Source organism: Typopeltis vanoorti, chromosome 4 (assembly GCF_054136105.1).
Source record: "Typopeltis vanoorti isolate ZY-2024b chromosome 4, IOZ_Tvanoo_1.0, whole genome shotgun sequence".
Taxonomy (NCBI): domain Eukaryota; kingdom Metazoa; phylum Arthropoda; class Arachnida; order Uropygi; family Thelyphonidae; genus Typopeltis; species Typopeltis vanoorti.
This window is the reverse complement of record NC_143552.1, coordinates 75562937-75590566: the sequence shown is the minus strand read 5'-3', so window position 1 is coordinate 75590566 and position 27630 is coordinate 75562937. Positions and strand designations below refer to the sequence as shown.

Below are 27630 nucleotides of genomic sequence, written 5' to 3'. Positions count from 1 at the left end.
ATACTTGAAATGTGTTATATTTCTTCCATTTACAATTATGCCTTCACACATCTGTCATCCTTTATCTACTACTTCTTTTAGGTACAGGTTGAATGAATAATATGGTGGTAATGGGCAGCCTTGCATGACTCCTTTTTGAATTGCTATTTAATCTGTTTCTATGTTTTTGTATTACATACTGCTTGTGTTTCTGAATACTAATTCTTCATACAATTTAATAGGTATTTGTTGAACTCTCTGTTTTTTATCTAACCTATCCAACCACTCCTTAAACAAAGATGAACTCTCACTACTCAGCAAAGGTCTAAATTTTGCCGTAGCATCCAGATTGATGAACAAACTGGATTTTATTTGTAATATTGAAGGAGGTTTAAGATTCATCCTGAATACCATAGCAGATAAAATATGTTTAGAAATTGCCAACATTTTAAATATAAATCATAAGAAAGCAATAACAAGCAACTTAACGAAACACGAATTAACAGTGGTGAAATCATTAAAATCAAATCCAAACATCCTAATAACTAGAGCCGATAAAGGAAGTGCCGTCATTATTCTAAACCGAACCACATATTTAGAAAAAATGAATTTGCTAGTCTCGGACAATAGTACATACCAACTTGTTAACTACGACCCAACCAATAGAATAAAAAAAAAGAAAACAGAGAAACTACTCAAATCAATTACTATATGGCCTGAAGACACAGTCAAGAAATTTCTTCTGCACTATGCTCGTTTCCCAAGAATTTACTGTTTACAAAAGATATACAAACAAAACACACCACTCTGGTCGATAGTCGAAGGTATAGACAGCCCGAATTATCATCTAGCCAAGGAATTAGCAGCAACACTCAAGGAGTTGGTAGGTCATTCCCCCTTCTTTATCAAAAACACACAACCCTTCATAAACATAATCAAAGACATTACATTAGAAAAAAAGATGATTTATTAGTTAGTTTTGATATCTCTGCCCTCTTTATGAATGTCCCAATCAATGGCACTCTCTTTCTTTTACAGAACAAATTCCCACCAGATATCATGGCACTCTTTGTGCATGTATTACGTTCTGCTTATTTTGTATAGCAAAATGCTTTCTACCTACTAAAAGAAGGCACAGGCATTATCCCCCCCCCCCTCACCCCATTGCTAACTTTTATATGAAACATTTTGAGCAACATGCTCTAGAATTCCTCTCCTTTAAAACCCAAAGTCAGGCTTTGATATGTTGATGATGTTTTCACGATCTGGCCCCATGGCCGCCAGACACTAGACACTTTCCTTAGCCACCTAAACTAACAACACAAATGCATACAGTTGACAATTGAGATTGAAAAACAGAACATACTTCCGTTTCTAGATACTCTTGTCACACATCTTCCTTCTGGCAGTCTTTACTTCACTGTTTACTGGAAACCGACACATACTGGCCAACATATACACACAAACTCCTACCACCACCAACATAAAAACTAGGTGTCATTAATACTCTAAAAAACAGGGCTTTGGAGATCTGCTCTAATGAACAAGTGCTGAAAGACGAATTGAAAAGTTACCAGCAATACTTTTATAAAAAATGGTTACAGCCAAAACACCATTAAAAAAATTCTCTACAAGACCTCAATAAAAAAAGAAAGATAAACCAGACTACAATAAAACTATAACCATTCCTTACATTAAAGGGACATCAGATAAAATAAACAGAATACTACGGAAATATAACCTCAAAGCCACCTTTAAACCTGCAAAATTAAAAAGCTCCCTCAACTCATCCAAAGACCCACTTCCTCTGCTGGCCCATCCTGGAATATACCATATTTATTGCACCTGTAATCTACCATATATAGGGGGAAACAGGACAAACAGGCAAAAGGAATATAAACAACACATTAAATATAATGACTATGGTGAAGCTGGCCTTTCTGATCATGCCCTGAACACTTGACATAAAATTGACTGGAAAAGCACCAGTTGTTTACATCACACCAAAACATGGTATGGATGCTAATTTAAGGAATCCTGTGAAATTCTTATCAACCACCCCAATCTGAACAATAATGATGGTCTAAAAATCTCAAGCATATGGAAGGCACATATTCTACCTACGGAACCTTTCTCCCTAAGAGTTATCTATAAACAGGACTGTAGATAACCCAGAATCTTAAATCTAATATAACAATTGTCATGTTAAAAATAGGATATCATTGTTACTGTAAGAAAACTATCTATATGAAAGAATGTTTCTCCCATGTTATCTTAAATAGAATTTAGCTTTGATGTAGTTTCTAAATAATTAATTTGTAATTTTATCTATTTTTTTTTTTTTTTTTTTTTTTCCGCTAGCAGTCATCATGCCAGTAAAATAACCGGTGATCAAATCATTGTTTTTTTTAGCTTACTGTGTGACTCAGCTTGTTCTTGTATACTTGTATATAGTCCAGATGATGACCTTAATATGAAGGTCGAAAAGTCAGGGAAATTAAAATAGTTATAATACTGTTGCCAAGTCCATAGTTTCTAAAATGAATACTGATTACCGTGCAACACTAAAACAAAGGGCACTGTGAAAGACTCTGGTACAGGCCTTTTTAAAATTAGCATCAGCTGTGAAACACTTTAATGCCCCCAGTAAGTGTGGCTGCAATCATTTACAAATTCTAAGACAGACATTCTAAGATCACATATAGCCTGACTTCTCTGAATTCATTTCAGAAAGAATGTCCTTTATGTTGCAATTTGAATTATTTCCTTTACATAGGTGAGTGCCGCTTGTGTTTACAAGAATTACAATTATTGTAATTGGTGCTCTGAAGATACAGATTATAAATCCAGTGAAATTTTAGTAATTCAAAGTATTATTGTCTTCATCTGGTGTTTATATAAAGTATAAATGTGAATGGATAGTCATCCCATTTCTCTTTCATATTCAAGAAACCTTGAAGTGCTCCAACATTCTAATCTTTTAAGATCTACAATCATTGTCTTACCTGGAAAGTTCTGATAAATACGTAGAAAAAAAATGATATAACCACAAGAAAGACCATTTTAAAACCCTTTAATCCACATGTTTCATCAACTTGTAATAATTTGTTCTTTTTTTTTTTTTAAAGAATATATAAGAAATAAAATTATTTTTGTTCTAGGTGTTTATAAGAACTCCCCCCCCATTGTTAATATTAATGCTGCTATGGTTTTAAACTGGTATTTTTTATTATCTGCTATAATAAAAAAAAAAAAAAAAAAAGAAAGCACCCACAACAGACTCTGGCAGCTTATTCCACTCATTTACCACTCTAAAAGTAAAGAACCCAGCTTTAACACCCCTGCTAACCACACTCTTGCCCAGCTTCCATAGAAAAAAAAGAATAATTTCTACTGATATTTTATAATCCACAGAGACATGGTGAAATTTCTCTTCTTAACTGGCATTTACCTTTCTTGATACAAATTCATCTGTTGCCTCTTTAGCCTTCAAAAATGTGTTTGAAGTGTTTTTTTCTCACCTGTAGGTGCTAGCCTCATACCAATCTTAAATCTTTCCTTCTTTAAAATAATATTCTGACGTTTAATGACTATGCCGATATCTTTCAAAAAAATTCTTGATACTGTCCAGAAGAGAGTAGTTTTTAGTTTGTCATATATTCTTTCTGACCGCTACCTTAAAAGCAATGTTTTTACATTATATCTATTCTGTAGACTTTCATGGCTATGTTTTCCTACTAAACTGGTATTTAATAGTTGAGTTTCGTCTATGTGATAAACAAGCTGTTTATCACATTGATGACATTGTACTCCAGGAAAGAGATGAAGCTAGAGATTTAGAGGTGATGGTGGTAGACAGAGAGTTACAGTTTAGAGGACATATTGCTAAGGTAGCACATAAGATTACTTGGCTAGTGAAGAACACATTAACAAGTAGAGATAAGGAAGTTGTAATTATCATTATTATTATTATTATGGGCGACTCCAGGGAGTTTTAGACTCAGCGAGGGAGGCCGTAAACATCATGTTCACACAACTATTCAACATTCTCACAGTATCTATCATACCTTGCCTTGAACTCATTCACTGTCATAGCACCCACAACAGACTCTGGCAGCTTATTCCACTCATTTACCACTCTAAAAGTAAAGAACCCAGCTCTAACACCCCTGCTAACCACACTCTTGCCCAGCTTCCATAAAAAAAAAAAGAATAATTTCTACTGATATTTTATAATCCACAGAGACATGGTGAAATTTCTCTTCTTAATTGGCATTTACCTTTCTTGATACAAATTCATCTGTTGCCTCTTTAGCCTTCAAAAACATGTTTTTGAAGCGTTTTTTTCTCACCTGCAGGTGCTAGCCTCATACCAATCTTAAATCTTTCCTTCTTTAAAATAATTGTTCTCACGTTTAATGACTATGCCGATATCTTTCAAAAAAATTCTTGATACTGTCCAGAAGAGAGTAGTTTGGTTAGTTGGTCATATATTCTTTCTGACTGCTACCTTAAAAGCAATGTTTTTACGTTATATCTGATCAGTAGACTTTCATAGTTATGTTCTACTACTAAACTGGTATTTAATAGTTGAGTTTCGTCTATGGCTATAATAATGCTGACAAAAGCTGGTCAACATCCTTAATAATATGTGGAAACAAGCTTCCCTTTCATTTCTGCCTTACCATCCTGCTGTCATTAATTTATCTCTCTCCATACATAAAGGATATAAGATATCCTTGATGTGTGGAGTAATTACTTTGAAAAATTGCTAAATGAAACAATCAGTAATAGCACAGTAGTAAAAAAAACACTGAACAAGCATGTAATCTGGAATACATATCCATACTTGAAGTAGAAAAAGCCATCAAAAACCTGAAATGTGGAAAGGGAGCTGGAGTAGATGATATTTGACCAGAAATGCTCAAGTATGGAGGCATAACAGTCTTACAGTGGCTGCACTGCATAGTTCAGAAGGCCTGGACAGAGGGACAAATTCCAGATGATTGGAGTAGAGCTCTCATAGTATCCATATATAAAAAGGGAAATAAAACTGAATGTGAGAATTAGAGAGGTATTTCCATACTGAGTGTTCTTGGTAAGATTTATGCAATCTTACCAAGAACACTTATGCAATTTTCTTGAGAAACGGTTGAGAAGAATTATGGAAGAAAAGCTTGGTGAAGAACAAGCTGGATTCAGGCCAAATAGAGGCTGTCAGGATCAGATCTTCACTTCACGACAAATAGTTGAGAAGTCATGGGAATATAACAAAGATATGGAAAAAGCATATGACAAGGTGCTAAGAGAGAAGCTATTCAAAACACTACAGTTGTATGGTGTCGGTGGGGCATTATATCAAGCAATACTTATTCTTTATTTGAGTTGTAAGTCAGCAGTTAGAATTGAAGGAAATAGAGGAAGATGGTTTAATGTTAAATCTGCATATTACATTATCACCTCGGTTATTCATTATTTATATGGATCACATTATGAAGGAAAGTGCTTTGAAATCTCATATCAAAATTGGAGATGTTAATCTCAGCTCTTTGATTTATGCAGATGATGTTATACGTCTAAATAAGTCTGCAAGATTCCCTGACTTAAATTGAATAGCTGTTGTAATAGATATTGTATGTAGGTCAGCAATAACGAGACAAAGACAATGAAAATAGAAGCATTGAAAATATCAACTCCATTGGGAATGGAGAACCTATAGAACAAGTAAAACATTTCAGCTACTTTGGCACAATTTTTAGTGAAGATGGTAAATTGAATATGGAAATAGACAGTAGAATCAACAAAGCTGGTATCGTAGGAAGTCAACTGAATAAATTTATATGGAATGAATAAGAGAGAAAGTAGTCAAACACTAAATTATCTGTGTACAAGATAGTGTTCAAACCAATTTTAACTTATGGATCTGAGGGCTGGGTTAGAAGTAAAACACTTAACCAAAGACTGGAAACTGCAGATATGAGAGTCCTGAGAAAGATTAGGGACATGAACAGGTGGCATCAATGACAATTTCATATTAAAAACGAGGATATTAGGAAAGAACTTGACATTGTTAGGAATGTGTCAGCAGAGCTGATCTGAGGTGGTATGATCACTTGAACAGAATATGAGAGGAAAAATTGGCAATACAAGTGTTCTCTGCCAGGTTTGCAGCAAAACGACCCAGAGGAAGACCAAGATATAGGTGGATTGATACAGTAAAAAGTGCCTTAAAATATAGAAATATAAGATCTGACAATGTTGGAGTCTTGACAAGGTAACAGATTGATTTGGAGGAAAATTGTAGATAGGAAGTTAATGATGCAAATTTTTCATTTAGTACTATCATATCCTGTACACCCATTGATGATACATGTCGGGAATTTGATGATGATGTAATATATTTGCCAACAAATAGTACAATTAGAGATAACTGGGATAAAATCGCATAAGTAATGAATCACATGTCCTCTCCCACAGAAACTCTGCTGTATAGACTCAAGCAAAGCCACATGTTGCATTGTCAAATGCAGCAACTAAAAACTATTGTCCAAGCATTTGTCCAAATTTTCAATTACATGAAATAAGTGTTTGTTTGATTATCTTTGAAATTTGTCATAAGACAGATTACAAAGGCTAACTTCAAAAAAAATTCTACTGCAAATTGAAACTAACATGCCGTTTAATGTGTGCGTGAGTCTGTCTGCCTACCTGATGAAGTAACAATAAAATTTATCTCAAGGGTTGAAACTTTGTGTCAGTTGAGTCTGCCTGTGCGATGGCGGAACACCACCTCAATGTGATCATGTTAAAACTAAGTAATATATAGTAAATGTTGTTATGGCAGTTTCAGATATTTGGGAATTTGGTTGAACAGAGTCTGCATTTCAACTCAACAATTGTCGGCTTGCCTTTGTCGTTGAATCGAATGATCTTTTGTTAATACTGCACCATTCATGTGCACATCTTCATAGCTGCTCTATCTCTACTGGCCTGCCATTTCATTTCATGCTCTGCTTTCACTTCTCATTAGTCATTTGTGAAGGAGTGTTCATAATGTATCTCAAGTCTTGTAAATTACTGGTAATTTTTGCTTGAAATAATGGGAGAGATGATGCTATTTGAGTAGATGACTTTGACAATGCACACAAAAAACCACTCTCGAGGCTGGAAGTAGCGATAGCGAATGGGAGATTCTTGGTAAGACATACCCATTTTCTGTTTTTTCCTGAAAACTTTAGTTTCTGAAAATCCCTACGTATATTTCGCAACATGGTTTTTAACTTTAATTATTTGGGAAAAAAAACTGTGAGTTATATTCAAATAAATACGGTGCTTCTCTCACATTCTATTCCCATTGTTGTATTCTTCATCCATCATCCCATTCTCTTGGACACCTTTTTTTTAGCCAATATGTGCACATCAAAGCAACAAACTTTTCCTATTCGTTCTTATAAATCTCTGGCTTTAGTGTTTGGAAATAACAGATCCTGATTTTTATACACTTGTGTATCGTTCTTCTTGGAGTTGACATGATGAGGTAATCTTATTCAACCACAGTCTTTTCAGCTTTACTTTTTCAAGACACCTAATCTCAAATCCATAAATTTGTTCTTCCATTGAAATCATGCCATACTGCTCCTGCACGTGATTATTTATTATTACCTCTGTTCTCTCAGCTCACCTTTTTCATTTTACAGTGCATGTATATATATATATATATATATATATATATATATATATATAAAAAAAAAAAAAATCAGCTAACGCCTTTTTATTCCCGTATATACGGGAGTAGGCGAGGCCATTTAGCCCTATCTAACTTTTTGAGACTGAGTGGACAGTTCAATCTCCACTGGTACCCAATCAGAGACAGATGGCCCAAGGCTATCACTAATTAAGCGGTATGCAGTGAAGAGAGATGGCTCAAATGTGCCGCCATCTCGTGGTCTCTAACCCTAACACAATATATTTAATGTCTGAAATAATGTGGGTTCTACGGTCGATTTTCTTGAGTTTACAGGACGAAAAACCCGAGTTTCCGGGAGGAAAAACCTGCTTGCCCGTGCCAGAGATCGACTAACTCGGGAACCGGTCGAAAAAAGGCTTAGAAAAATTTCCTCTAGTCGCCGACTAGACTCGAAACCAAGACTTCCTTCGTGCGGCCTAGCGCGGTGGTGTGCAAACGCCACATCCACTGAGCTACACAGGCTCCTTATATATATATATATATATATATATATATATATATAATTTTGCTGATTTGTAACAGATTCTAACTCATCTTCAACTAATTGATCATCATCAATTAGTTGACGTTAATATATCTGCTGCATATTACATCTCAGTCATGTGAGTCAAGTGCTTTCTTGCACAAATAATTCAGTTAAGGTTTTAATCACCCCCCCCCCCCCACACACACACAGAGATTTAACTAAAAATAGGTAAATATATAGCTAGAAAGAATAGCATAATAACAAATAACTTATTATTTTTAGTACAAATGAAAAGCTTGGGTACTTTTTAACACAAGAAACATTAATCACATTAGGCACAACCTATTTTAAAATATTTTTACCAGTCAATTTTTAATTATAGGTATTTATATACCGATTGTTTTGGAAGAGCACTGATGTGCCACGTCGTATTAAAATGGAAGATATTAGAAAAGGTTTTCCTTCCCATTCTGAAAGCAGTGTTAGAAAAAGACTAAAGTTGTGTGCTGATTTCAAAAGAACTGGTAAGTCATTGGAAATGGTTTCCCTTGTATTATTCTTTATAATCCTAAAAATGCTTTGTTGACTTAAATATATAAAATATACTGGTGAGTTCCTCCGTCTCGCTTCACATCTTGCATGTTTGTTTTTGCAGTACCTTGACTGTACTTTCTAATCAGACATATGCCTCAGTTTTGACTTTCTGACTACAGGTTTACCATTCTGTTGTCCAAGTCTTTGAACCCTGAGTGATTTATGAGTGTCATGAGTGTTTGTACACAACTATTCTCTTTCATTATGTGGCATCTATTCAGCATTTCAATATAGGTTACCTGATATGTACTCCCAAGGGAGTATTTTATTCTATCACATACGTTATTTGTGTTGCATGGGCTGCTGCTTTTTATAAATAGAGGGGACTTTAGTATCAAGCTTTCAGATATCGATTCCCTGAGATTTTCAGGGAAAAAAAAATCATAGAGTTGATTTGCTAGAGCAAAGTCGTAGGGATCACAGAAATACTTTTAATAATTATTCTTTAGAGTAGCATTTTCCTTATGGGGACATTGGCTGGGACTTTTTAGTAGTTTGCTATAGTGGGTTTTATAACATTTTTTTTTTTTTATAGTGAGATTCAACTCAACTTATATCCAGTTTCTAATGGTATGAATATGTAATAGTTGTATGTGAAAAAAAAAAAAAAAAAAAAAAAAACTAGAATGCTATGTTAAAATGTTTATTTTAGAATTAACAGCTACAAAATATTTTAATACCTTAAAACTTACTCTTACATTGCAAAATAAGTTATTTTAACACATGAACATTGATAAAGTTCTTATAATATTTTATCAAAATGTCTGCCTTCCATCTTCATACACATTTCAATGAAGATGCTGTAGTTAAGAGATGAGATCAGAGATATACTGGCTAAGGATGAACCACCCTTCCACCCTAATTGCTTAATAAAATAAGCAATTAGGGTGGAAGCAAGTAAGTTGCATGAAGGCACCCATGAAATGGGTGAGTGTGAGAATGACCAAGTGAGAATCTAGTCTCTCAAGCAAAAATATTGAATAGGGTAGTCAATTCAGAAAGTAAAGGTGGATGGTGGAATAAAGGGATGTTGCTGTTTCTATATACTAATGCCAGAAGTATCAGGAACAAGAAGGGGGGGAGTTTTTGCCATTGATTAGTGCAACCTCGCTGAAAGTTATAGGCATTAGTAAGACTTTGCAAACAGCAGATGATGTAAAGATAAGTGGTGTACTATATATTGTTAATTACAAAGATAATCAGCCGAAAGGTGATGTAAAGATAATCAGCTGAAAGGCTGATTATCTTTACATCACCTTTCGGCTGATTATCTTTGTAATTAACAATATTTAACAATATATAGTACACCACTTCGGCAATTCGGTAGTAGAGGTATGTAAGTTTCGGTTCAACTTAAAACCTTGATATTCCAGGTCTACCTACTCACTGATGAGACCTCAAAAAAGGTTGAAACCGGTCTGGGAATGACCTCTTCTCATAATGTAAAACAGTATTTATACATCTCTTAGGAGCTGGGTTTTACATTATGAGAGAATATTAAAGTTAGTGACAGAGCTTGCTCCACCTTTGCATGGAGTTGCCCTGGTGTTGTACTACCCAAGTGATCATTTACACTTGGTTCCGCTGATAGTTTTTTCGGCATTGAAACTCTATGGATGTTGATGGATTTCGACCCGAGTTTCGTACCCGGCTATAAAATAAAATAGGATTTACCATCTCCCGCTCAATTAGCAGATGATGTGGTTACAGGGATTGAATGTGAAGGGTTTAGCATTTTCAGGGAAGATGGAGAAGATCAGATGAGAAAAGGAGTATTGCTGATAATAGCAGATGAATTGCCACCAATTGATGAATAGAATAGAAGAATAGAAGACAGGCGGGATGATGGCTGTTCATTTGAAGCAATCTGGTGTGAGATTAAGACCAATAAGACAAAATATATAGTTGGTTGTTGCTATAGGCCAGGGAGTTCCACAGATGATCTGGAAGACATGCATTGACAAATTAGTACAGGTCGAGTGATTATTATGGGGGACTTGAACTATGAAGGTATAGACTGGAAGGAAGAAAGATCACATGGCAGGAAGAAAATAGAATTTATACACCTCTTGAGAAATGATTACTTAAAGCAGCATGTGATGGAGGGGACTAGGGGTGGGAGAGCATTAGACCTGGTCATAGGATTAGAAGAGCTATCCATAACCAAGGTGACAACATTGCCTCCGATTGGTGAAAGTGACCATGTGGTCTTGACTTGGGAAATTGTAAAACATTAGGAATATTCTATCAAGAAGGGGTATTTGTGGAACTACAAGGCAGGTGATTATGACATGAATAGGAAGAAGTTTAAATCTGTACCATGGCATAAAACACTGCAGGGTAAGTAGTGCATTGGATACACTTAAGGGTCATCTAGAAGAAGCAGTATTAAATTGTATCTAGGTAAGGAGGGTTAATCGGCTGGAGTTAGATGGATGAGTAATATCATTAAGCATGAGCTACAGAAAAAGAAAATGCTGTGGAAGGTATATAAACAGAAAGTTGACCCTCAAACTCATGAACAGTACAAGGCTCAGGCAAAAAAGGTGACCAGCATGGCAAGGAAGGCAAAATCAGATTTGAGAAGAATTTAGCTGAGCATCCAAAGGAAATCCCAAAGAGTTCTTTCGTTATGTGGCAAGTTAGAGGAAGAATGACTATGGAAGATTAACCTTAATGAGTGATGATGGTCACAAGGAGATGGAAGCTCATAAAATAGTTGAGTTACTGAGTGACCACTTTGCAAGCATATATCTTCCTGGTGAGGTTACTGCTTTAATCTATGTGACAGACACTAATGTGATTACAGAGGTGAATGAATCGGAGATTCTTATGATATTGCAGAATCTCATTGTAAATACAGATGTGGGATTAAATGGGGTATCAGCTAGGGTTTTGTGAGAATGTGCAAGAGAACTGGCAATGCCTTTGACTAAGCTGTTTAATTTAAGTCTCAGCTCTGGTACAGTTCCAAGGGAGTGGAAAGAGGACAAATTTATTCCTTTGCATAAGGAAGGTTCTATGACTACAGTAACCAATTACACTGGCCAACAAAAAAAAATTTTTTTTCTGCTGATTATGATATGACACTTGTTTTTTTACTAATTTCGGTGCGCTGATTTCAAATATCAAACCATTTTTCTCTATCACATTAGGTTTTTCCTCTATGACATTTTCTTTTTGCTAATTTGTAAGTTTTTGATAGTTTTAAGGAGGCAGTACTATTTAGAGGATCAAAAAAATCAATTTTTTAATATTATTTTCTGAAAGTATGTACTTTTAAAAATCTGTTCCTAACTTTTTATCAAGAAATTCGAAAAATTCCCGAAGATATAGCCTATTATTCAAAGCGGTTCGCAGATCAAAATCGGAGTGCTCACCGCTCTCGCTTGTTAGTAAACGAATAAATGCGTAAGAACCTGCAACGGCACGTACTGGCACTTTGAATGCGAGAGAGGCCGATAACCAACCTAATACATTTAGGTGATGAAAAGTAGGCGATGACAACTGCCTAAAACAAATGAATGGTATATGCGTCATAGCGGATAAAGAATGATCGAAATCAGTCATTCGTTAATCGATCGTGAAAGTATGATGAGCGCTTTTAACGTTTCAATAAAGTCTCTGGTTTTTTTGTCTTGTTAATTGCATGTTAGTCGGCAGTGAAGAAAAATACATCATGTCTACTACTCGAAATTGTGTCAATAGTGTAGATTCCTTCTGCTACATTTGTGGCAGCTTTACTGTTCCCAGTCAAAGGACAGATATCACTGATTTCGTTAAGAAAGTGTACTTTGCATACTTTGATGTAAAAATTGCAGATCAGGACAAGTCATTGGCTCCAAATAAAGTGTGTAAGTCGTGTAGAAAATTTACGACAGTGGAGCAAGGAAAACACCAAAAATTAGCTTTTGGCATTCCAATGATTTGGCGTGAACCGAAAAATCACGTAGATGATTGCTATTTTTGTTTAGTTCATACTTCTGGTTATAATAAGAAGAAAAAGAAAAAAATTGTGTATCCAAAGTAATCTTGTACAATATTTTAAACACGAGTGTGGGTTTGTTTACTGTAACAATGTGTCAGGTTTACTAACTGAAATGAGTTTTGTACAATATCATCCAAATGAGTGGCGTTTATTTATCGACAGTTCAAGCAGAAGTCTCAAGTGTGTCTTACTACACAATGGGAATGTATATGGCTCAATTCCTATTGGCTATTCAGTCCACTTAAAGGAAACATATGAAGACATTAAAAAGGTTCTGAAGTCATTAAAATATACAGACCATAACTGGATCATCTGTGTGGATCTTAAAATGGTGAACTTTTTACTTGGCTTTCAAAGAGGATATACAAAGTTTCCTTGTTTTCTATACTTCTGGGATAGTTGAGCTAGAAACCAACACTGGAGTCAGAAACATTGGCCTCTTAGAATATCCTTAAATGTTGGAGAACAGAATGTTATAAATCAACTTTTAATTGACAGAGAAAAAATCATTTTTCCACCTCTACACATCAAACTAGGTCTTATGAAGCAGTATGTTAAAGCTTTAGATTTACAAGGTGACTGTTTCCAATACATATGTGAAAAATTTCCAAGACTTAGTCATGAAAAAATTAAAGCCGGTGTATTTGATGGACCGCAAATTAGAACTTTAATGAGAGACCCAAATTTCATCAGCTCCACGAACAAAATTGAGAAAGAGGCCTGGACCTCATTTACGATGGTTGCGAATAATTTTCTGGGAAACAAAAAAGCGTGCAATTACAAAGATCTAGTGGAAACAATGCTTGAAAATTTCCAGCACCTAGGTTGCAACATGAGCATAAAGCTTCATTTCCTATACAGTCATCTTGATAGATTTGCCGAGAATTTAGGTGCTGTAAGCGATGAGCAAGGATTTCATCAAGACTTAAAAACTATAGAAGATCAGTACCAAGGAAGATGGGATTCTCACATGATGGCCGACCACTGTTGGAGTATTCAAAGGGATTATCAAAACAGAACACACAGCAGAAATTGCTACATACAAAAATTTATTCCCTGAAACTCGTGTGTAAGTAAAATTGTTATTTTTTTATAAATATTCTTGTAATTTTTAATGAATATTGTTAAGTAGTTATGTATCTAATTATCGGCCTCTCTCGCATTCAAAGCGCCAGTACTTGCCGTTACAAGTTCTTACGCATTTATTCGTTTACTAACAAGCAAGAGTGGTGAGCGCTCCGATTCTGATCTGTGCACCGCTTTGAATAATAGGCTATATCTTCGGGAATTTTTTGAATTTCTTGATAAAAAGTTAGGAACAGATTTTTAAAAGTACATACTTTCAGAAAATAATATTAAAAAGTCGATTTTTTTGATCCTCTAAATAGTACTGCCTCCTTAAAACTATCAAAAACTTACAAATTAGCAAAAAGAAAATCTATAGAGGAAAAACCTGATGTGATAGAGAAAAATGGGTTTGATATTTGAAATCAGTGCACCCAAATTAGTAAAAAACAAGTCTCATGTAAAAGTCAGCAAAAATTGTGTTGGACAGTGTTATAGACCAGTATCTCAGGCATGGTGGTAAAAGTACTAGAAAAATTGGTAAACAAGAGAATTCTAGAATGGGTAGATAAAAATATGATACTGTATGAGGGTCAGCATGGCTTTGTGAAGGGTTGGTAATGTCCTAGTAATTGACTAACTTTTTATAATAGAGTAAGAGCTGAGTTGGATAAAGGAAATGGCTGCATGATTATTTTGCTGCATTTTGTAAAGCATTTGAAAGAATACCACATGGAACACTTTTGCGCAAATTAGAACAAATGGGACTGGATGTGACACTGGTTAAGTGGATAAGAGGGTGGCTTCTGGACAGATATCAAAAAGTGGTATATGGAGGGGCAGAATGGACACAAAAACAGGTGACTATTGGTGTACTACAAGGTTCAATGCTGTGACCATTGCTGTTTAATTTGTACATAAATGATATTGGAAATATTCAGTTGTTTGCTGTTAATGCAAATTAGATAGAGTAATAGTTAATTAAGGTGATGTGGAGAGCTTTCAGGACTATTTAATAGGCTGCCATTATAGGCAAAAGTTAATGGTATCTGTTTAATGTCGAGAAATGTAGAGTTATGCACTTTGTGATAAATAGAGTACAAGCTGTTTATCACATTGATGGCACTGTACTCCAGGAAAGAGATGAAGCTAGAGATTTAGAGGTGATGGTGGTAGACAGAGTTTACAGTTTAGAGGACATACTGCTAAGGTAGCACATAAGATTACTTGGCTAGTGAAGAACACATTAACAAGTAGAGATAAGGAAGTTGTAATTATCATTATTGTTATTATTATTATTATGGGCGACTCCAGGGAGTTTTAGACTCATCGAGGGAGGCCGTAAACATCATGTTCACACAACTATTCGACATTCTCACAGTATCTATCATACCTTGCCTTGAACTCATTCACTGTCATACCACCCACAACAGACTCGGGCTACTTTTTCCACTCATTTACCACTCTAAAAGTAAAGAACCCAGCTCTAACACCCCTGCTAACTACACTCTTGCCCAGCTTCCATAGATGTCCCCCCCCCCCCCCAGTTCTCCCACCACCACCACTCCTGATCTCAAAAATATCCTCTGAATTAACACGTTCGCTGCCAACTACGAGTATACTCGTAGTTGGTAAACCAGCTACACAAGCCAGCTACGAGTATACTCATATGACGCTTGCCACCGACAACGAGATTACTGTACTGACCTTGAAGAAGTGAAATTGCTCGGCGTACGGGAACAGACTACGCCAAAGTAGCATGGCAGCGAACGTGTTAATCTTATAGAAACCCTTTAGCAATTTGAATGTCTCAATCATATCTCCCCTTTTCCACCTATCAACCAATTTCTGCAACCCACAAATCCTCAACTTGTTCTCATAAGGTTCATTCCATAGACCTGCTATCATCTTGGTCATTTGCCCCTGGATCCTCTCCACCTCCTCTCCATCAAGAAGAAACCTAGGTGACCAAATCTGGGCACAGTAGTCGAGATGAGGTCTTATCAAGGCTCCTCTAATTCCTATTTATAAGGCATCTAGATTACTATGCTCAAGTCTGGTCTGGATTTCTTGGGGATGTTTAAGTGGTGGAGAGGATTCAGAAGCGAGTGACCAAGATGTTGAGTGGCCTGTGGAATGTGCCCTATGAGGATAGATCGAAGGTGTGTGGTTTGCTGAAGTTGGTTATAGGAGAAAAAGATTGGATATGATAGAAACATTTAAGTTACTTGAAGGATTTTATAGGATAGATGCAGGGCAAATGTTTCAGCATTTGGCTATAGGGACCAGAACGAGGGATCATCCCTGGAAGTTGAATAAAAGTGTGGTCAGTAGGTGTGTGAGGACTAGATCTTTTTCTTGGAGAGTGTGAAGGAGTGGAATGGGTTGCCACAGTCAGTTGTGAGTGCTTTTTCTGTTAATGGGTTCAATGAGAGGTATGATAGATTGGGTCTCTCGCGATGAGTCTTCAAACTCCATGGAGGTGCCCGTATACTAATAATAATTAAACCTCTTGGGAAAAAAAAATGTGGACTTCAACACAGTAGTGTAAAAAAAAAAAAAAAGTTAAAGTAAGCTTTGACATCTAGCTGGCCAAGGATGACCTCCTAAGCCAGTCCAATCCAACTGTTGAAATAGTAATGATTTAAACATAAAAAAAAATGCGGTAGAGCTCCTTCATAATGACAACTCATGTACTTTGTAATAAGTTTGCCAGCATAGTTAACTGAGTGTTTGCAAGTTTGATTCCCACCATGAATGTTTGTGATTATGTTTAGGTGAGAGGTAAATTTCATTGTCCAGTGTGAGATCACTGCCCTGCTTATTGGATGTCTAAATGGCTAGAAAAATTCCATGAAACAGTTTGATTGGTCTAAAGACCAGCATTTCTCATCATTATCATAATCGATTACTATGACAGCATGACATGATAAAATCTACATTATTATTAATCTCTTATCAACAATTTTCCTCCAAATCAATCTATTACTTGTGAGTACTGCAGTATTGTCATATCTAACATTTTGTGCTTCTAAGGCACTTCTGACTGAATCAATCCACCTTGACCTTGTTTTTCCTCTGGATTTCTTTCCTGTCATCTTGACATCAAACACCTGTTTTGCTTACCTTTCTTTATCCATTCTATTTAAGTGGCCATACCATAGATTAGCTCTGCTAACACTTTCTTGAATGCTAATAATGTCAAGTTCCTTTCTCATATCTTCATTTTTAATATGATTTTGTCATTGGTTCACGAATTCTTCTCAGAATCCTCAATATCTGTGGTCTCTAGTCTTTGATCAAGTGCTTTATTTCTAATCCAACTCTCAGATCCATAACTCAAAACTGATTTAAACACTGTCTTGTATATTGCTAGTTTGGTGTTTTGGATAATTTCTTGCTTATTCCATATAAGTTTATTCAGCTGGCTACCCACCATATCAGCTTTGATTATTCTGTTGTCTATTTCCTCATTTAACCTACTATCCTCACTAGAAGTTTTGCCCAAATAGCTGAAATATTTTACTTGTTCTGTAGAAACTCCATTAAGAATGCAGCTAAAGTTTTTTATGCTCCTGCATATTTTCATCGTTTTGCTCTTTTTATTGCTGATTTTCATGTCAAATTTGTTAGAGCTGTTATTCAGTTTAGTTAGTGAATCCTGGAGACTTGCACTGGATGTGTTTAGGAGTACATTGTCATCTGAATAAAACAAAGAGCTTAGTTTCACATCTTCAATTATAATATCATTCTTGATGCCACTTTCTTTCATAATGTACTTTTGTAGATGAGGGTGGTCTGAAAACTTCTTGACCTCGACCATAGGTAGCAACTATCGGCAAGATTTTTTTTTTCTAAGTTGGTACATCTGTCATAAGCATCCATGTGAAATTGCAAGTCATTCTCTCAAGTAGTTTGTTTTATACAGTTGTCTGAAGCAAAAGTGTTGTATGTATCCCTTGAAATGGATAAAATTGAGTATTGTGCAGTTATGAAATTCTTTGTAAAAGGTTTAACGGCAAAAGAAATTCATTTGAAGTTCATGTAAGTTTATGGGCACTCTTCTCCTTCGTTTTCGACAATTAAGAAATGGGCTGCCGAGTTTAATTGTGGCCTTACCTGCCTTGAAGATGATCCACGTGAAGGATGTCCAAAAAAGTGTAACAACACCAGAAATCATTGATCAAGTGTACGAAAATGCACTCACATGAAAATCTCTGAACAGTGCTTGGAGCTTTTTAACAAGAATAAAACTTATTTTATGCATTGATTTATTACTATGGATGAGACTTGGATTCATAGTTACACACACCAGAATCCAAACAGCAGTCAAAACAGTGGACAGAAACTGGTTGTTCACTGCCAATGAAGACAGTCGGTTCCATCAGCAGGAAAGGTCATGGCATCTGTGTTTTGGGATGCTAAAGGCATTTTGTTTCTTAATTATCTTGAAAAAGGTAAAACAATAACTGGGGAATATTATTCCAATCTTTTACCCAGATTAGACAAAAAAATTCGTGAGAAAAGACCTGGTTTGCAGAAGAAAAAAATCATCTTTCATCAGGACAATGCACCTGCTCACAAAGGTGTTTTGACAATGAGAAATTAAGGATTCTGCATTATGAATTGTTGGAACACCCACCCTATTCCCCAGATTTGACTCCCTCTGATTTCTCTCTCTTCCCAAAACTAAAACTCTTCCTCACTGGTCAGTGTTTTTCTTTGAATGAAAAGGCGATTGCAGATGTAGAGCGGTATTTTGCAGATCTTACTGAGAACCGCTACAGGGACAGGATAATAACACTGGGGCATAACTGGATTAAATGTATTAGTCTTAAGGGAGATTATGTTGAAAAATAAATATATTTTGAAATTATAAATTCATTTTTTCATTGTTTGGCCTAGAACTTTTCAGACTACTCTTGTAGATGATGAATAAGAGCAGAGATAATGTGCATCCTTGTCTTACCCCTGATTTTATGTCAAACCATCTTCCTGTATTTCTTTCAATTTTATCTGCTGACTAACAACTTAAATCTAGACTTTGTATTACTCTGTATAATGTGCTATTCATCCTATATAATTGTAGTGGTTTGAAAAGTTTTTTTCTGGGCACCTTGTCATATGCCTTTTCTATATCTACAAAACTTAGTACAGATCCTTGTTATATTCCCACGATTTTTCAGCTATTTGTCATAAAGTGAAAATCTGATATTAAGAACCTCTAGAAGTGATTACTATTTAGTTTTTGAGCAGGATAAAAATTGATGATTAAATTAATGGATAAAATTATTGAAAAGAAGAGTGTGTAAGAAAGTTTTAAACTTAATCAAAGTTAAGAATTTTTTTGAGAGTATTGCAGACTCAAATACACAAATACTATTCAAATAAAATTAAAAGATTTAAAAACAGAACCAAACTGTGGAGATTCATTGATAGTCCCCTGAAGAAAACATTGATTAATTCAGCCAGAATGTCATGTGATGACATCTACAAGGACAGAAAAATGAGAACTCTGTGGTGGATTCAAGAAGTTAAGAGGCAGTCAAGGAAAAGATATATTGAAAAGTGTATTGAAAATTCTTGGTAAGTAGTCAGCAGCTGCCCTAAAAGAAATGAAAGAAACACAAGATAGCCAAGCTGTATGTTCTATTTGGTAAGAATAATTTATTTTCATTATTCTTACCAAATAGAACTCATGGGAGAAACTTTGGTAAGAATAATGAAAATAAATATCAGGAAGGTGTAAAATATTGTGGGGAGGATATTGGAAAAGCTAAGAAATGGAGGAAAAAGTATGACAAAGAAATCTGAGATGATGGTGACAAGGAAACTGAATATAAAGATATTCTAGATGTCTGAAGTAATTACTTTAAGAGATTGCTAAAAGAAACACTGACAGCATGATGGTAGAAAACTTTCAAGAGGAATGCAGTCAGGAGGATATATCAGTACTTGATGTAGGAAAAGCTGTCAAAAACCTGAAATGTGGAAAGGCAACTGAAGTAAATGATATTCAATCAGAAATGTTCAAATATGGAGGTATGAAAGTTTTGCAGTGGCTATGCTGCATAATTCAGTATAGCCACTGGAATTTGACCTGATCAGCCGGTCAAATTCCAGATGATTGCTTTAGAGCTCTCATAGTACATATGTATTGAAAAAAGGGGGAATGAAATTAAATGTGTTAATTATAGAGGAATTTGTTTTGGAAATAAGCTTAATTACTGATTACCAATTTCAAAATCTTTTAGGCTCTTCATAATTAAGAAAGTAGATCATCTTGTTAAATTTCGGCAGTGACCACAGCTTTACTGATGATAGTACTTTCCACTCATCCTATTTTCATTCGACAAACCTCGCAGTACTCTGACATCCCAGGCTACAAGATCATCTACAACCAATGCCCTAAACATTAATCTTCACACTATCCTTCATTGGGACAAGGATAATCTTGTCCTGTTCAATACTACCAAAACCATCTTGTCTTTTATTTGGACTGAATCGAGCTTGTTCTTTCCAAGTTTCTCTTTGACTAGTTTGGTTCTCAAGAGGTGCTTTCATAAATCATAGCTAAAATACTCAGTATGGAAATGCCTCAATAATTAATTTTTTTAAGATAATAGTATTATTTCTAGGCCTTTATGGAATCTGAAGACTCACTGTGAGAAGCTTGAAAACATTCATTGTTAGCACACTGGCAATAACATTCCATTCATTCACTACTCATCTCCTTTTCACTTCCTTACTCACATAACCTTTATATACTTTCCAGGAGTGACCTGCCGTTCTCCCACACTCATTACCCTGTGTAATAATTCCCTTATATCGATCTGATGGAATTCACTCACCATCTTATATGTCTCATATTACCTGTTCTCCTTACTACCAAGCTATGCAGACCACATTCCCTTAATCTGTACTTATACTCAGTATTCTAGGTACAAAGGTGAGTTGAGTTAGTCACCTTTGTACTTTAAAGTTTCCATGCTATTCAAGTGAGCAGATCTTTATAAAGATAAAGTGTGACCTGATTTGTCCTTATAAAGTGGAACTATTATCCTGCTTGTTTTGGATCCCTCGAATTACAGTAACTATTTTCTTAGTAACTTTTACAACTTCAACTCCGATTCACTAAAATTAGTCCCAGATCCTTCATTGCCTCTATCTCTAGGAGCAGCTTTCCCTTTGTTTCATATTTTCTGGCCAAAGTGTATGACTTGTCACTTTGGTGTTGGTAAGTGTAATCTCCATTCTTAAGCCCTTAGTGCCAGCCTATTCAAATTCTCCTGTGGCAACATCACATCATAGCTCCCTGGCATTTCTCTTACTAATTAGCATTGTAAGCAATCAATTGGAGATTACCCCTCAAACCTTTTAACTATATTATTAGTATATATTAGTATATATATATATATATGTGCATGTGTTAAGCAACAGCAGTCCCAGAACAGAACCATGCGGTACCTTGTTTTACTGGATATTTGCTTTTCCTTGCTTTGAATTCTGTAGTAGTAAGGATGTGCACGTGAGTAAAAAGCTTGTTTTTAAGGATTATGGCCTGGGAAGAATAGGAAAGTATCAGATTTTCCAGCCATTTAGAGTTAATGCTTTTCTATGTAGGTTTTGAAGTGGTAGTATTGGACAAGTGGGAAAGGGATTTCCAAGTATTGATAGATTCTCTCTCTCTCTCTCTCTCTCTCTCTCACTGTGTTGCTCTAAAGGAGAGACAGACATCTTCCATAAATTTTGAATTTCATCTTGAGTATTTGCATATTAGGTAGTGATGCATTTCATTTCCTGGTGTGAGACTACTGTTTTGCTTATTGGACGCCAAAAGTGGCTTAAAAAAGTTCCATGTTTAGTTTCTAGAACCAGTGTTTCTGGAATGTGTCAAAAAAAATTAATTTAAAATTAAAATTAATAACAAAAACATTCCCTAGCTCACTCAGCATGAATGATGTGCTATCGACTTACTAAAACCTTTAAATGGTGACGGTTGTGAAAATAGGCAGTTAAACTCTGTTGCTTGTCCTGGAACTTATATACACTTGTGTGCTTTTATGTATTTCATTCCTATTTTATGTTTGGTGTCAGTGATGCAAAAAAAAAGATCTTGTAGTCAAAGAGATAACTGTTGATTGAGGTATGTTCAGGAGCTAGACAAGACTTGTGAAGATATAGATAGCTAACTGAATGACTGAAACTATTTCCATATACATAGAAATAGAAATCATATTTCAATTTTGTTACTACAAAATGGTATACAGTCATATTTATTACAATACTCTTGATTACAAATGTAGCAAGTTTTTGTCTTAGTTTTTTGGTATATAGTGGTCCTTATTGATATTCCATGAACTTGGACATATAATCATGTCATGATCATTGAACACACAAGATATATGTAATGTTATTTGTTACTGTTATTCAACAAAACTGCTTTTAAGCGTTTTGGAAAGAGTTCAAATATGCACCAATTTTTCAGCATGTGAACTTTTTCATGTAAAAAAGCCAGTCTGCTTTATGGCTGTAAAAATACTCAGTGGACAAAACATTAGAGATAGAAGTGATGGGAAGTTGACACTGGCATCCCCTGCACAGAATGAAACATACTCACACTGAAAACAGACAGTAAATAGGCAGACATTCATTTGAGCTTCCCAACAGTGTATCGCAGTCATCGAACATGGGTAAATATCGTGATCTTAGTGACTTTGATCATGAACATATGATCTGTGCAAGACAGATGGGTCATTTTATCACCCAAGGGATAAGGACTCTAAGGGTTCTCAAGGGCAAATGTATCAAGGGTCTACTGCAAGTATACCATCAGTGGATGTATACCAGTACCCATCAAGCAAGTGGTAGCCAACTACATGCCATTGATGACCAGGGTCAGTGTAGACTGTCCAGGCTCATACAGATAACCTGCAGGGCAATGGTGGCACAAATCACATCCAGTTTTAATGTCGGAGGTCTAAACAGCATCAACAAGTGAGTGGTATGGCTTATCCTGCATACCATGGACTACCAGAGCTCATACCCTAATCATGTATCGCTGTTGACAGCTCATCTTCAGACATTGCACCTTGCCTTGTGTCAGGAGCATCAAAACTGGACCGCTGCAGAGTTGACCAGATGAATGGTCTGATGAATCCCATTATCAGTTGTACCGAGATAATGGGATTCATCAGACATGTTGACAGATACATCATGCTGTCAACATGGCTTCATGTTGACAGCATGAAGCCATTGTCCCATTGTGCCAGGTGGGCTCTGTGATGGTTTAGGGAACCTTCTCAAGTGACACATTAGTTCCCTTAGTGTGTCTGGAGAGAGAGATCCTTAAATGCTGCAAGCTGCCAGAATATACCTGCTTCATCATCTACACATCTTCATTGCCTTTGCACATCCTGCATCTAATGGTCTGTTTCAGCAGGGCAATGCACTGTCCTGCTCTGCCACAACCACCCAAACATGAGGGGCTGGGAGTTTATTCTGATTATTGTGAATTTTACACAACTATATTTATTAGCATATTTTCTTAAATATGCTGCTGATTCAGTTTTGCTATCAGTTGAAGTTACTTCACTCGGATGAATGCCATATATAAACTGATATGGTACAGCAATGGGTTCTCTCCTCTGCTAATCATTTTTTATTTCAAAACACAAGTTCTTGATACTGCACTTCTCAAACCTTCTATCTGGGTAAGATATAATGATGTGTTCTCTATTTGGTCACACAGCTCACTCATCCCTCCTTCACCTCAACAGCCAGTACCCCAGATACTGACTGTCTAGAAAAGGCAGACTACAACAGTCGTCTGCCTTTCCTAGACATCTCATCATCTTATCAGTATGGCATCATACCAACCGTTAACAGAGCTATCAACTGCTATTCCAACCAGCCTTCTTTCCCAGCTGAACTCTTCATTCATCATATTGTCCTATCTAGTGGTTACAGTGCAGAAAAACTTAATATAATCCTTTTTCCTCCCTGCATCTCGCCTCTCAATATACAGATTACAATAATGCTGTTCATAAGCCAGCCTGGCTGACTGAGTGGTTAGCGTATTTGCTCACCAGCCAAAAGGTTGGGGTTCGAATCTCGCCATGGGCATGGATGTTTGGGATTGTCTGTGAAAATATTGGTAGTAGTGGGCAGCAGATGGGGTTGGTGTACTTGCGGTTCGTTGTAGTTGGTAGAGACAGAGAGTTGTAGAGCAAGTGACCTTCCTCAGTGAGTCTTTGGACTCCCTAGAGATGTCACGTAATAATAATAATGATATAATACTCATCAGCCATTTTCTGTCCACTGCTGGATGAAAGCCATCTCCCAAATCATCCGTTCTCTCCTGTCTTGAGTTTTTCCATGCCACTGAGTTATGCCCATTCTCTTTAATTTCATCCTCCCACCATCTCTTTGGTCTTCCTTTGGCCCTCCTATCTCGGATGCCATTCAGACATCAACACCATTAATTTTCAAGTGTTCCCCTTTGTAGTATGACCAGAACATTGCTACCTGAATATTTTAATGGCTGTTGCACTGTTTCCCACCTTGGTCTGAGCTCTGAGCCAAGTATTTTGCATTCTATGTTGAACGATAACAGCAAACAGTGATTCTTCCATTTGTCCCTGGGTAGTCCTCAACCTGTCAGTCAGTTCCCTGGTCGAAGTCCATGGTTCACCCCAATATGTCACAATCATAAGTATAGGTAACCCTCATATAACATGGATGTTAGGTTCCATAGAAATGGCACGTTATATAAACGTGTTATGCGAGACTCAGATCACATAGAAAAAGTAGGGTTAGGTTCCATAAACGTTTTTTTTTAAAGATTATATAAACAATGACATATCCAACAAAAAATATTTTATTTAATTCAAGTAATTCATGTAAGTTAAGAAAACATATAAACTATGAAACAAATGCATAGTATCAAATTATAAAAAATTATAAATTGTACGTAAACTTCATTGCACATAATACATAAACGTTTTAGGCAAAATAAAATAAAGTGTATATTTTAATCATCATCACTCTCTTCAAAACTAACATTTCATAGATGTTCTTTATTTATGAGACTACCCAGGGACAAATGGACTTTATTTATGAGACATCATCATCACTTGATATCTCTTGGACATCATTTGTATAATTCTCATTGCATACTTTGGCTGGTTTAGTTATCAAGAAGTCAGTAATAAGACCTTGCTTACCACTACGCTGAAATTTTTTATTAAGTTCATAATACGGAGCTAAACAAATATCCAATTGTCTGATGAATTTTCCAGAGCGCTCCATTGAGAGATCATTATCCATAAAATAACTTTCTTACCAAGTTCAATCCTTCTGCTAATTTCTTTAAACTGAATTCTTTAACAGATTCATCACAATCAGAATCTTTGGCAGAACTTTTCCCGCCATTTGGTTTGATGTCGTCTATTAATCGTACCAGTTTCTCCTCATTTAAATCTATTTTCCCCATCAATTAATTCACTAATTTTGTTTTCAACCATATCACAAAAGCCCTCTAAGTGGCCATTACTATAAAAATAAATTTTTTACATAAAAAAAGCATTACATATTGTATGTAACTCACCAAAAAACGAAGTGCTCAGCTTGAGATTAACACACTTATGATTTTTAATGTGCATTCCTAGCAGAAAACAAAGACAATTTTCAACAATAAATATTTTATACAGCAAACAATTGACGTATATGTGTGCTAAAGGCTATTTCCCCTAATGTAAATTCACTACTTATAACTACATGTGCGATATAGTTTGATAAAGATGAAATTTGATTTTTAAGTCACATGTTGAAAAATATATGAAAAGATAAATGATTACTAGAATTAGAGACCATCTTATATCGAAACCGCGTTGTATAAGTACCACGTTCAACAAGGGTTACTACAATTTGTAGACCGTGTTATACGAGTGTTACCTGTATATTATTTCTGAGATTGAATCTATATTAATTACTTATTTATTCCTATTACTTATCAATTACCATTGTTCCACATGTACTGAATTTTTGGTTATTGCTACTACTGCTAAGGGCAACTCCAAGGAGTCCTTACTCATCAGAGAAAGCCCTAAACATCATGTCAAGAACTATCCAACATTTGTGAGGTATCTATCATACTTTGCTTTGAACTCATTCACAGTCGTGGCACCAACACCAAGCAAAAAACCTAGTTCTAACACACACTTGCTAACTATTATTCAGTCTCCAAGGATGGCCCCCTAGTTCTCACCACCAGAGCTGTTCTTAAAAATTTCCTCTGATTTAAAACCCTTCAATAATTTGTATATCTCAATCATATCACCCCTTTTCTGCCTATCAACCATCATCATCATCATCATCAATTCCTGCCATGTACCCTCAAGGGGTGTACAGGATATGACAGTACTACATGAAAAAATTACATCATTACTAACTTCCTATCTACAATTTTCCTCCAAATCAGTCTGTTACTTGTCAAGACTCCAACATTATCAGATCTTATATTTCTATCGTCTAAGGCACTTTGTACCGTATCAATCCACCTATATCTTGGTCTTCCTCTGGGTCGTTTTCCTGCCAACCTGGCAGAGAACACTTGTTTTGCTAATCTTTCCTCTCCCATTCTATTTAAGTGAACATACCACCTGAGATTAGCTCTGCTAACGCATTCCTGGATGCTGACAATGTCAAGTTCTTTCCTAATATCCTCATTTTTAATATGATATTGCCATTGATGCCATCTGTTCACGCCTCTAATCTTTCTCAGGACTCTCATATCTGCGGTCTCTAGTCTTTGGTCAAGTGTTTTACTTCTGACCCAGCTCTCAGATCCATAAGTTAAAACTGGTTTGAACACTGTCTTGTATACATCTAATTTAGCGTTCTGACTAATTTCTCTTTTATTCCACATGAATTTATTCAATTGACTTCCCACCATACCAGCTTTGTTGATTCTGATGTCTATTTCTATATTTAATTTACCATCTTCAGTAAAAATCGTGCCTAAGTAGCTGAAATATTTTACTTATTCCACAGGTTCTCCATTCACAACACATTTGACATTTTCAATGATTCTGCCTATTTTCATTGTCTTTGTCTTTTAGTGCTCACCTTCATACCATATCTATTACAACAGCTATTCAATTTAGTCAGAGAATCTTGCAGACTTGTAGCGGATTTATTTAGAAGTATAACATCATTCGCATAAAGCAAAGAGCTGACATTAACATCTCCAATTTTGATATCAGGTTTAATACCACATTCCTTCATAATGTGATCCATATAGATAATGAATAGCAGAGGGGATAATGTACATCCTTGTCTCACACCAGATTTAACATTAAACCATCTTCCTGTACTTCCTTCAATTCTAACTGCTGACTCACAACTCAAATAAAGACTAAGTATTGCTTGATATAATGCCCCATTGACACCATATAACTGCAGCGTATTGAATAGATTCTCTCTTGGCACCTTGTCATATGCCTTTTTCCAAATCGACAAAACTTAAATACAGATCTTTGTTATATTCCCATGCTTTCTCGACTATTTGTCGTAAAGTGAAGATCTGATCCTGACAGCCTCTATTTGGCCTGAATCCAGCTTGTTCTTCACCAAGCTTTTCTTCCACAATTCTTCTCAATGGTTTCTCAAGTATACTTGCATAGATCTTGCCAGGAACACTCAGTAGGGAAATACCTCTGTAATTCTCACATTCAGTTTTATTTCCCTTTTTATATATGGGTACTATGAGAGCTCTACTCCAATCATCGG

At 35.8% G+C, this 27630-nt stretch overlaps 1 protein-coding gene across 1 annotated transcript in view; it reads left to right on the top strand.

Moving 5' to 3' along the window:
• LOC150107421 (transcription initiation factor TFIID subunit 1-like) overlaps positions 1-27630 on the top strand; it is a 688572-nt gene that overhangs the window by 393929 nt on the left and 267013 nt on the right. The window contains exon 21 of the mRNA XM_090391849.1: positions 8575-8716. Coding sequence (XP_090247975.1) covers positions 8575-8716 — 142 coding nt within the window. The remainder of the gene's footprint in view (positions 1-8574; positions 8717-27630) is intronic.